The 12,552-nt window shown below is 37.8% G+C and overlaps 1 protein-coding gene across 2 annotated transcripts in view; it reads left to right on the top strand.

Annotated features, from left to right (window-relative positions):
• The first annotated feature begins 817 nt into the window (after window positions 1-817).
• Window positions 818-12,552, top strand: part of ubash3bb (ubiquitin associated and SH3 domain containing Bb) — a 74,791-nt gene continuing 63,056 nt past the window's right edge. For both annotated transcript variants that reach the window (XM_084716330.1, XM_084716329.1), the window contains exon 1: window positions 818-1,081. In XM_084716330.1, the coding sequence (XP_084572456.1) occupies window positions 954-1,081 (128 nt within the window). In that variant the 5' untranslated portion in view covers window positions 818-953. The remainder of the gene's footprint in view (window positions 1,082-12,552) is intronic.

Here is a 12,552-nt window from a genome sequence, read left to right as displayed (position 1 = left end):
TGTTAAAAATTAACATGAACAAACTATGCAAATATAGATGTTGCCAGCTAGCATACAAGATTTTATCATTGCTGCATGACTGAGGATAGTTGTAATACAGTGAGCCACATGGCCCAATGAAAGCACCTGTTTGTCTGTGTTGACAAGGGTGCTATTAGAAAAAAAAACATATTCAACAAAATTTACTTTTGACTCAACTTAAATAATTAAACTCTAATTATCACTGTAATAGTTACCCAATCTTCTGCAAAAATCTAAAAGTATTTGAATTATATATGTATATTAAAACAATTAAGTTACATTATTAGATACTAGAGTAGTAATAGGAGTACTGTGATGTGCTTTTATTTTAGGTACCCTGGGTTTCAGTGTTACAATTGCCCCCAACCACTATGACTTCTTGCATTAATTTTAATATTACAGTTCTAGAAATTATATCACTCCTGATGTGACTATATGTATGTTTCTTATATTAAAAGATGACAAGTGTATTTCAAGTAGTCTGTAGAGATATGACAGAAAATGTAAATAATGTTACAATTGTCCCTGGTCTCCCCTATTATAGCTGAAGGTAAATCCCCAAGTCAAAACTCTTGAAATAACACGTAAGTCTCTTATACGTATATGTATAACCCTTTCTCCCCCCTCACACCCTACACATTGTGATGTATTGTGTTGTGATGTGGTGTGTGTACGCCGCCACTGTGCTGTATGTATTCAGTGAGCAGATCTAATTTGCTGTTTCCTTCAGTGGGCGGAGTAGCACGGCTCTCTCTGGCTCTCTCTCTCTCTCTCTCTGGCTGGCCGTGCAGCACAGCGCTGCTCTCGGCTCTGCTCCGTGTAGTTGCCGTCACCTCTCCACTCATGCGGACCCAGCCGTAGCTCATGGACTAGCTGGAGGTCTGCTGGTGGGCTGTATCGGGCTTGTAGCGGACTGGCTGACTCAGTGGACCATGGCTGCCAAAGAGGACCTCTACAGTAAAATCCTGCCTCGGAGGCTCCGACAGAACCGGCCGGGCTCAGTAAAATGTAGCTCCAACTTGGACGTGCTGTTATCCATGGGCTTCCCCAAACCAAGGGCGTAAGTAGCCTGACCCAAACGCCGTGTGTGTGTGTGTGTGTGCGTGTGTGGGCTGGAGGATTACATGCATGTCAGAGGTCGTCCGGGGACCTGGCGGGGACATGGCCGGTGTGTGAGCAGTGAGTAACGGTGCGTTTGTTATGGTTGCGTTAAGGGACCGGTGGTCAAACGCAGCATCACTCCACACTCGCCGTCTCCCCGCATCGGTTCTGGCTGTGCGCAGCTAGCTGGTGCTCCCTGTGTACAACTGAACACAACTGAAGAGAAGTCCAATAATGTGTGATACAGCAGAATTAAATACACAAAACAACAGAAAAACGAGCTTTTTAGAAACAAGAACAGAAAAGCAAAAAAATGGAGGTAAAAAGCAAGAATGGAGGATAAAAGTTAACAGAAGTAGGGTAATGTTAGCATTAAATACAACAAAAATGTGATTACATTTTCCTTGTTTGCTCCTTGTGTAAATTGTATCTCTCAATTTAAAGCTTTATTAGAAAATAGCAGAGGTGTGGACTCAGACTCTAGTCACAAATTTGATTTTAGACAGGGCTTGACAGAAGTTTAAAAAAAAAAGAAAAAAAGAAAAAAGACTTGGCCTGCAATACTTTCCCTCAAGCCCAAAGACTAAAAAGTCTGTTATTTAAAAAGTGTGAATCCATGAAGCAATTCATTTTCCTTATCTGAATAAAGTTAACGTTATTCATTCCCAGCAAGTCCTCAAATTCATTTTGTTTTAACAAATCCACCAGCATCCAGTAAAGTTGAAGAAAAGAGCCATGAAGAACCAGTGTTACATTATGGAGCTTCAGTTGGGAAAAATGAGACAAAAGATAATTTTGTTGGTGTACAAAAACTACATTGTGGTCAACAAAAAAGTAGTATGGTATGCCAAACATACGAAATTCAAAATTTGAAGTTGAAAGAATGATAAGTCAAGCTAATATTAACATACTTGGAAAACTAATGCTTAGCTAATGTTATCTAGCTAGCTAACTAACTTTTTAAATCAATGAGGCTGGAAATGACCTGCTACATTATGACTTGTTTAGGATTCAGAACTCAGCGTTTTGACTTGGGACTTGGTGTGGGACTTGAGTGCAGTTTCAGAATATTGGCATCAAATACAACAAAATCACCCCAAACTGTGATTGTATTTTACCTTTTCGCTCTTTTTTTTTTTTTACATTTTTACTTTCAATGATAAGTGATATTAAAGCTTTATTAGGAAATAGCAGAGGTCACATGACTTCGACTCGAGTTGAGTCACAAATTTGATGACTTTAGACTGAACTTAAAAATTAAAAAAAAAAGACTTGCAGCTCGACATGGCCTGCGATACTTTACGTCAACTCTGCAGATTAAAACTGTTATTTAAAAAGTGTGAATCCACAAAGCAATTAATTTCCCTTAATTACCTGAATTACCTAAAGTTAACATTATTTGTTCTCAGCATGTGGACATTTAATTCCCCAAATTCACTTTGTTTGAACCAATCCGATGGCATCCACTCAAGTTACAGAAGAGAACCACGAAGAGCTACTGTTACATTATGTTACGTTACATTACATGATGTTATGGCGTGCAAACACTATGCTGTGGTCAACAAAAATACTAATACTGTCTGCGGAACATACATCACAACTTCCATCTTCGTACAACATTTGTAGCAATAAGTCGAGGCTAATGTTAACGTACTTAGTGAACTAACGTTAGCTAGCTAGCTAAGTAACTCTGTAAATCAATGAGGCTAGAAACTCATTGTTACTATGACTTGTTTAGGTTTCCAAACTCAACATTCAGGACTTTGGACTTGAGTGCAAAGACTTGAGACTTATTTGTGACTTGCAAAACAATGCCTTGGTCCCACCTCTTTTAAAAACAATGCTTATTTAAATAAACGCCACATTTGCTTTTCTTTGGTGCATTTGAGTGCATTCAAATCCACTCTAAGTAGGAGACTTATGTTTCAGCCATAGTCTTAAGGAGCTGTCATATGCAAACTATTCAGAAAACTGGAGTCAGGAGTCCTGAAGTCATGACTGCGTGTGTGTTTGTGTCATACGGTTCACCCTGTGTCCTCTGCTCTTACTGAATGGAGGGACTGTCTTTGACTTGGCCAGATCAGTGAGTTCACATCCGTCCTGTCGGCTACAGCCTCTCACTGTAAACACAACACTACTGTATACTGTATGTCAGCAGCCAGGAAAGCAGCAGTTTACACAGTTACCAATAAATACTGGAACACAACTGGTAGCATTTATCATTTTGGTGATATTTCCACTTCCAAAATTGTTGTGTGTTATTCACCAATTACAGGAGTAAAGAGAAACGGCTAAAATCACATCTAAAGCTAAAGAGCACTAGCCATGCTAGCACAGCCACCAGTGGGCTAGTGGTCCATGGTGTCAGTCCTGTCCTTAGTGAATCAGAAAAATTGATTCCCTGTTCTGATGTAGGTTACTGATTGAATGGACACAGAGTCAGTGGAGTGGGACATTATTCTGAAGCAGCACATAGTTATGTACGAGTACTGTAGTATTCTGTTGCAGCTAATGATGCTGGAATTTATCATTGCGATACAATACCTTGAGAAATATTGATATTTAATAGTATTTCCGATACCACGGGGGAAAAAGTGACTCAACATTGAGGACATCAAATTTTAGTGTATTATTAAAAGATAAATATAACAAGGCTATAACATGAGAACGGATATAGGAAACGAGATGAGTGATGTGAAGACGACAGCACTGCTGCGAGTAAGTGAGAGGAGGTGGGGCCATGTGAGAACTGCAGTGGTGTGTGTTACACCTCATCGTCGGTGAGAAGAAAGAAAGTATCAATGCTGTGAGAAAAGAGTATTGAACGCATTTCAAATATTCAACGTCAATATTCATTGATGTGTCAATATTTTAGTAGCTCTGCAACACTGGATGGTGTTTCTTGCATACAAATGTGAGGGTTTCCCCCAGCAAAGTTGGTAGGCCTGGTGGCAAGTATCTTCTGACGTGGGCTGGCAGGCATGCGTCTTGTTTTAACTGGGGCCCAGTTTCGGCATGGGGCAGCAACAGATAAATATAATTTTTCCCGGTGCTTAGGCCTGGGCATGCAAAACACTGGGGGAAACCCTGTAACATACAGTGCATGTCACTTAAAAGTTAATAATAAAAACAACAACCCGAAATTTTATTTGATCACAGTATGGCTTACTGCAATTTTAAAATCACACCAGACGCAATATTTGTTAAAGGCCTACACATCATATTCCACAGACTTAACAAAATATCTTTGTTTGGTACAGATCCCTGCAAATGTCATGCTAAAATCATCTTAATATGTTTTTTTAATGACACTGAAATTACTGAAAAATTAGCATTCCCCCTAATATCGCAAATGATATTGCAATTGCAATGTCTGCCAAAATAATCGCGGTTGGATATTTTTTCAAAATCATTCAGCCCTAAAACTTAGGTTTAAAAAAAAACAAAACGTGAATTAGTTTAATTTTGGAACTGTGAATTTTGTTTGAAATTTAATTTGTTAACTGTGAATGTGAACAAGTACACTTTAATCTGTGTGAACTGAACTTTGAGCTCGCTCTCTTTAAGTGTGAACTTGCACAACAACTGTTAGAGCTGCTGAGAAAGTGTTGAGGTCTATGTGTTTGATAAGCTAATATCAGCAGGCTGTTTTTATCACTCTGCCTCTAGTATGCATTCTGTGTGTGTGTTTTGCACTGAAACTCTCAGAAGTCATTTGTTTGTCAAATGCAGTGTTCATAACTGTGACATCACTCTCCATGTATGATGGCTGCCATCGACCAGCAGAAGCTCTTCTTCTTATTCTGATGAACACTTAAAATATATACCAAAAAAAGAACATAACTTCCGGTGTATTTGGTGGATTTTCTGAGGGGCGACCTCTCTGACACCAGCCGGTCAGAACAGCAGATGGAAAAGCTTTCATAAACCGTCTATGGTGGAATCAGTATTGTGTCGTATTAATTAGTGAAAGTAGCTAAACCTATTTTTGTCCTTATGATTTGAAGTCAGCAGGGGGGGGATCTCACAGCACTTCTCTTTTCATTTCGGCTCATGACGCTTAACCTTGGGAGTCCTTCCACTCCTTTCACCCAGACAGATGTCACACATCAAGAGTGTTTGCATGTGTGTGTGTGTGTGTGTGTGTGTGTGTGTGTGTGTGTGTGTGTTGGTGTGTGTCAGAGGAAGTGTGCTGTGGTTTGCTGAATGGACACAGCAGATGATGATAGGCCCCCAGGCAGGCCAGCGTTGGCCTAGAACACACTCCCTCAGGGAAGCCACAACCTCTTTTATATCAGCCCATGACTGCTTGGCCTTGACACGGCCACTTATTAACTCCCTTTCTCTGTCTGTCTGTCTCTCTCCCTCTTTTTTTTTCTGTCTGAAGAGGTTGACCCACTAAATTTCCTGACCAACTTCAGGTGTCCTGGTTCTGCTGTAAAAGGATTATTTCTGTGTAGGAAGATTAAATTTATCTGCTCTTGTTGTCCCGCCATTGTTTTGGTTCGGGGGCATTCCCACATCTCTACCAGTGTTCGCACAAGAGAGTAGATGCCCTCTGGCTTTATATAATACAGTTTAGTCATATCAGTACAGGAGGATATGATTAATAATACAATTGTGGCAGAGAGATGAAATGTAGTTTTTACTTAAAAATGTTGAGCTTGGGGTGTTTGGAAAATATTGATTCTACCAGTACTGAGTATTCAAAGGAGCAATATGTAGTTATTACACGTGCAGAAATGAGTACAGCAGTCCAAATAGCGAGTTGGAGCCATAGACTGTATATTAAATAGATTGTAATCCTGTTTAATATACGTTCTATGGTTTAAATTGAGCTGTTTCCTCCCGCTCCCCCCTACTCCCCAGACACAGCAGAGACAGACAGGCTGCAGGAACACTGCAGGAGTGCAGGATGCACGCAACTTCATAAATTGACAAAAACAAGCCAAGATGAACGGTCATTTGACTGCAAATGTAAAGTTAATCCTGTTATCCTGAAAACAAAAGCCCACACCTGGGCGATGAGTTAAATGACTGCTTGTCTCACTGCCTGCCAAACTAGATTAACATTTTGCTCAATTTAACCGTTATAAACATCTACTCCTTCTACACGACTATTAATGATTTCTTGCAACTCTTAAACAGACACTTACTCATTCTGAAGATATTTGGCATTAATTTGAACTCTGATTAACATAAAACACACACACAAACAGTTATTCTGGGATGGAAATTTCAAAAGGGGCCGCAGCAGTGAAGTGGGTATTTCAACTCAACATGTTTCCTTGATCTCTGGTGACACATTATGGTCATTTTGTGGTTTACTGCAGCAAATATATCACAGATTTCTCCTTTAAGCTGAATACTTTTTGAATGATGTCTCTAGCACTGAGTGACTGACTAAACTGCTGACTGTCATAAGTTGAATGCCCGGCCAATAAGGCTTTCCCCTCATCGACCAAATCATTAGCCGGCGAGAAGCCTGGTAGTCAACCGTGCATTTTCAAAACTCCACCTTATACTCCATTCAGGAGCTGAGCAAAGCACTTTTGCTTCACAAGGCTTGTTTATCACACATCTTAGGGTTGCAGTGGTATTCTGGTTTCACAGTATATCAAGGTTTGAAAATTGACGGTTATCATACCATGTACATTTGTTTATCTGTTGTATCGAATTCTTTGGAAGGAATAGGTGGTTACGCTTCATGTCTATCAGAACATAATCATTTCTAAAGTTATAACAACATTTGTTCAGGCAAAAAACCTGCAGTTTCATTCTTTTAAGGGTCATTTTAATTAGTAACAATAATAATTGTGTAATACCGTATAGTGATAGCGTAAAAACTGATTTTCCTAGTTATTTACTGCACTGTGAAAATCTCAAATTGTTGCAATCCTACATGTAGTTCATAGGATCAAAAATGGAGACTGTATTAGGACTGTCACTTTTGAAAAGTTAAAACAAATTTGAATAAAAATGCAGTTGGTTTGGACAAATTCTAACACATCCCATGTAGCCTAATCCTGAACTGTACTGAAACTACAGAGGAATTCAATTTATTCACGATTCCTCTTCTGCTACATTAGAGTGACAAGCTGATGTTACTGTGAGGCAGAACATTACAGAAAGTCAGCAAACAGCTCTACCTTTATCCACGGTTTTTCCACAGCCTCTCAGATGGATTGGTTTCATGGTTATCTGCTCAGCATGGCTTGCTGGTTTCTGGTTTCAATGTCAGACAATGTATTTTAGAAATGCCCCCCACTGAAGTAGCTTTAAAGGCACAACTTGTCATGATGAGACTTTTTTTTTTATATATACATAATATTAAAAATGTAACATTCAAAATATAGAGCCAAATAAAATGTATCATGAACCTCAAAAGAAGCATTACAACTTGTTAATATTCGCAGAAATAAGAATTCAAAAAAAGTTTTGTCTAGTACAAGAACCAAAACTCAATATATTATATATTAATGGCAATATAAGAGATTTTCAAATGACACCCAGCCTTAGATTGGACCAGTACATCAAACTAATGTTCTAAACTGAACAGATTTAAATCTAACATTATGTGAGCCCCTGTAGACGCCAACTGCAAAGCACTGTTGGTCTTCCTCCTGCTCATTTCCTGTCATCTCTTGACTAAACATTTTGAAATATATATTTTAATATTCTATTTGTTTTTATCATTCTTGGTTACAACATCGAGCTCTAATGTGCCATTTCACAAGTTTTTTTTCCTTACATAAGAGTAACATTTTAGAGAAGACTGAATAACAAATATATCCTAGATGACAATCTTTTTTTTTTATTTCAGTTGAAATGTATCTTAATTAAATGTCAGATGTAAAATAAATTTAAAAATCCTGAATAACTCCACAATCTTATGTCAAAGAAACACAGTTTCCAGTCAGGTACTGGACATAGGTTACTGATTAGGGTTGGAAATTTTGCAGAGCTGCAATTATTAATGATTATTAAATTAACAGACAGCTATTTTGATAATTGATTAATTGGTTTGAGTCTTCTTTTTTTTTTTATGAAAAACGTCAAAATTCTCAGATTTTAGCTTCTTTAATGTAATTTTTTTTTTTTTTTACTCCTCTTTGACAGTAAACTGAATATTTTTGGGTTGTGGACAAAACAAGACATTTGAGGACATCATCTTGGGCTTTGGGAAACACTGATCAACATTTTTCACCAATTATTTTCATTTAAATTTTATAGGCGACCAACTAAAATCAATTAAATGAGAAAATAATTAATCGACTATTCAAATTATCATTAATTTTCATTTGCAGTGCTAAAATTTTGTGCATTTTCCTTAAGCTCACCAATAGTTGAAAACACTTAAGATCAATTTATGAATTACTCATAATGAATAATAAATAAGAATTAAAGCTGCAAGCAGCATTTTATGGGCCCTCGCACCCCCGCACCACTCGAGGCGCTGGCAGCCGCGACCTCGTGGCCTGATTTGTTCCGATCAAAGACGCTCTGAATTTTCACGTCCTTCAAACATTGTAGGAGGAATTTGATGCAACTAATACTGTAGGAGGAGTTCGTTAAAATATAACACGTGGAAAACGCCAAAAATGGCCACGAAATTCAAAATGTCCGACTTCCTGTTGGGTTTGGCCTATGGGTCCAAGAGACTTTTTTTGTGCGTCTTGGTGTGATACGTGTGTATCGATTTTCATACTTATCGGTGAAACCAGCAGCAGGGGCTGATGTTAAAAGGGCATGGCCAAGACGTTGAAAACTATAATACACGTAAATTTTCACCACGACTGACACTGCCCCCAAATAAGTGATTTACTTTTGCCAGAGTAATAATAATAACTCCTTCAGTTTCAATAAGGTCCTCGCACCCGTGGGTGCTTGGGCCCTAATAATAATTCCTTTGAAAACAATAGAGCCTCTAATAATAAAATGCACATTTACTTCTCACTTTTTTCTTCTTTTTTTTTCTCCTGTAATTTTCTTTATTCAAACAAAAGAAACATGTTGTTAAATGAGGTGCAATTACTGCCATTTCTAGGATATCAGTTAATGGCCAATTAATACATTTTCACTCACTTAAATCCTTAATGGTGATAATCAATTAATGATAAATCATTAACATCCCTATTCCCGATTAAAAAAATCTATCTTGCCGTTATTAACAACAGACATTTCCATCATCTTGGAGCAGGAAATGGCTGTAGTTCTGCTGTCCATCGACAGGTTAAATCACTCTGGAAAACACCAATCGATCGTGCACATTATTCATCTCTCCAGGGAGAAAAAGCTTCCCGAGAGTCACAGGGTGCTTCTCCTCGACTTTGTAAATGACAGTCTTGTGCATGTCAGCTAACTCTTAATATACTGATCAATTAGACGGGAAACAAGCAGAGTCATGCTTGTTTTTACCAGAATACTGACTCGGCTGCTGAAACAACTCTGCCTGTTGGCTCAGAGTAAGACGAGAGAGAGACAGAGCGCTCAGTTAGTATCGCATCCAAGGTCAAAATCAGCTCTTACTCAGGAATAGATATGTCATCATGAGACATCAGAACTCCAGACATATTCTCAGTCCGTGCATTAAAATCCTGGCTGAAGGACGCCAACATCTGTATGCACAGAGCTGAGTGTTTTTGCGAGTTGGTTTGGCTGAAGCTCTCACTCTTAAAGCCCCTGATAGCACAATTTCTCAATCAGCTTCTTTTAGCGAGTGATGGCATCCTATATATTATTTACTACCCTAAAGTAACAACTGTTTTGTGTTGCACATGAGATGTCCAAGACGTAAAAGACAATAGACATACTTGTAGATGTGGAGATAGAAACATGCAGTGTTAATTTCTTAGTTTAAGTCACAGTCTTTTGACTAAAATGGTATTTAGGTTGTCAAATTTTGAATTGTTTTAGTCTTAGTCAATTTAAAATCATAAGATTGTATGTATTAAACTCATACTCTTGGAGGAAACATCCTTTAACCTGCTGTTAACGTTAACATTAAATATACTACATATATACTACACACTTCAAATGTGTGTTTTACTTTCTGTTACATACTTGTAGGTCAAATCATTTGTGGTTATATTTATTGGTTTAAATTAAAATTATTACAGGCCTGCCCTGCACAATCCCCATGTGTTATTCTATGAATGGTTCCAAAACTATAAACCATGATTTTACCAGCAGGCCATTTCCACTAAAACATTCCAGCAACACAGTCACTTTTTTGCCTGGGGAATTATGTTCACTAGGGCTGTAACTAAGGATTATTTTCATGGTCGATCAATCTGTCGGTTATTTCCTCGATTAATCGATTAGTTGTTTGGTCTATAATGTCAGAAAATGACAGAAAATGTCAATTAGTGTTTACCAAAACTCATGGTGGCGTCCTCAAACGTCTTGTTTTGTCCACAACACAAAGATATTCAGTTTACTGTCTTCATGGAGTAAAGAAACCAGAAAATATTCACATTTAAGAAGCTGAAATGAGACCATTTTGACTGTTTGTTTCTTAAAAAATTGCTCAAACCAATTAATCAATTATCACGATAGTTGGTGATTAATTTAGTAATTGATTAAAAATGGATTATTTGGTTAATCATTGCAGCTCTGATGTTCACTATGTGCTCTGTGAATTTATAATGTTCCTTTTACTGACTGCTCTGTCTGACACAACAGAACCACTGTAGTTATATGACAGGTAGCTAATGCTAGTAGCTTTATGTAGCCAGAGCTTCTGGAGGAATTATACTTAGTCATGTTGGACTTTGCTCGTCCCTCCCTGACATTTTCATTTCATCTTTATTTGTTAACGAACACTGTCAGTTTTTTATTTAGCTGTCACCTCGATTACAAGGGCTTTTTAGAGATTAGAGTAGATTTCTGGCTCAAATATTAACCCCCAGAACCAGAAGAAAAAAATGCATTTTATTTGGCCTGTTTTAACAACTGCATGGTCAGAAAAAAGTAAAAATATGTAATTTTGCTTTCCATTTTAATTCTTTAACTAACAGTGGTTATCTACTGATGCATGAATTCAGTAATAGTTCTGACTTTGGGGAATAGCATTGCTTTTAAATGGAATAATTTCTTTAAAAAAAAATCTAAGCCTCATGCAAGAACACTGCAGTCAGTCTGCTGGTATACAGACTGAAGTTTTTCACTAATAACTGTACATTTCATTAATCTGAAGACATTTTGAGTTTGAAAATAAATTACTCTTCATAATTATGTCGACATTATCCTGTTTGACTACATTTCAAATTACAATATAATTGTAAATTTACATATAAAGTCCCTCATCCTTCATTCAATGGTGTATTATTAGCTGCTGTCAGGTTTGGTTGTATATCTGCACATGCAGGTTCATGAAGTCTACGTCCAGGTGAACATCCTCACTTATTCTGTCCTCTGTCTCTGCGATGAGAACTTCCTCTTAACCCCCTCCTCCTGCTGCTGCAGTCATCAACCACCCCAAACTCGTTTTTGTTTTTCTTTCAAGTCACTTTCATATTGAGATATGTCCTCTTTATTTCAGTCTGACCTTCAAGCAACACGGCAACAGCACTCGCTTTTCCCGTTTCTTGGATTTAGCAGGTGTTTTAATTTCTTTATTTTATTCCTTTATTAATTTTCTTTTATGCATCTCTGAAAGTACAGCATTACACTCCAAACTTGTAAAGTTCTTCTTTTTTCTCTTTGATGCCATTTTCATGAATGAACACTTCCTGACATCTGGAGAAGGAAGCACAGCCATATATGGTATTATTGGGGCATTAATTATGCTAATTTTCAAGTGTCGTGTTCGTGCAGTCAAATATGCACAGGTGGCTCATTTCCTTGTTTTTCAGAAGTTACGAGCATTTGTTGAAGTTGATGTGGCGTGTTCATATGAGCCCTTCCTACGAAAAAAAGAAACAGAGACAAGAATATGAAAATGTTCTGGCATGAGCCCCATTCCTTCTACAAATCAAAAATGATCATATGTGTACCTCCACTCTGCTTATTGTATATGGTTAAACACTCAGATCGGACTCTTACAGTCAGTATATGTGGGTTTCAGTGGCAGTAGGTAGTATTACACAGTCAGCACTGAAAAGGAACAGACAGATAAGAAAGAGCTTCTCATTGCCTCACCACAGTATCCCCAGTCTGCCTTCATTGTACCCACAGCTGTCTTATTAGTATGATGGGATCAGTATCTTAAGATCTAAAGTTTTAGCTGAATAATTAAAGTTGGCTCTCTGCGTTTGAAACTGTGTCATCTTTTCTTATTCCCCGACTAGAGCGGACCATCTCCAAAAGATGTTTCATAACACTTAACAAAGTATGCCTGATAGCACTTTTAAAGCTGCTAAACTTGGAGTGAATTCACATTGCGGTGTTTTGCGCTGGTGTGCCAATGCAGTGTTTGCTCAATGAACA

Source organism: Lutjanus erythropterus, chromosome 4, assembly GCF_056507025.1.
Source record: "Lutjanus erythropterus isolate fLutEry1 chromosome 4, fLutEry1.hap2, whole genome shotgun sequence".
In the NCBI taxonomy this organism is placed as follows: domain Eukaryota; kingdom Metazoa; phylum Chordata; class Actinopteri; order Lutjaniformes; family Lutjanidae; genus Lutjanus; species Lutjanus erythropterus.
This window is presented reverse-complemented; position numbering and strand designations above follow the sequence as displayed.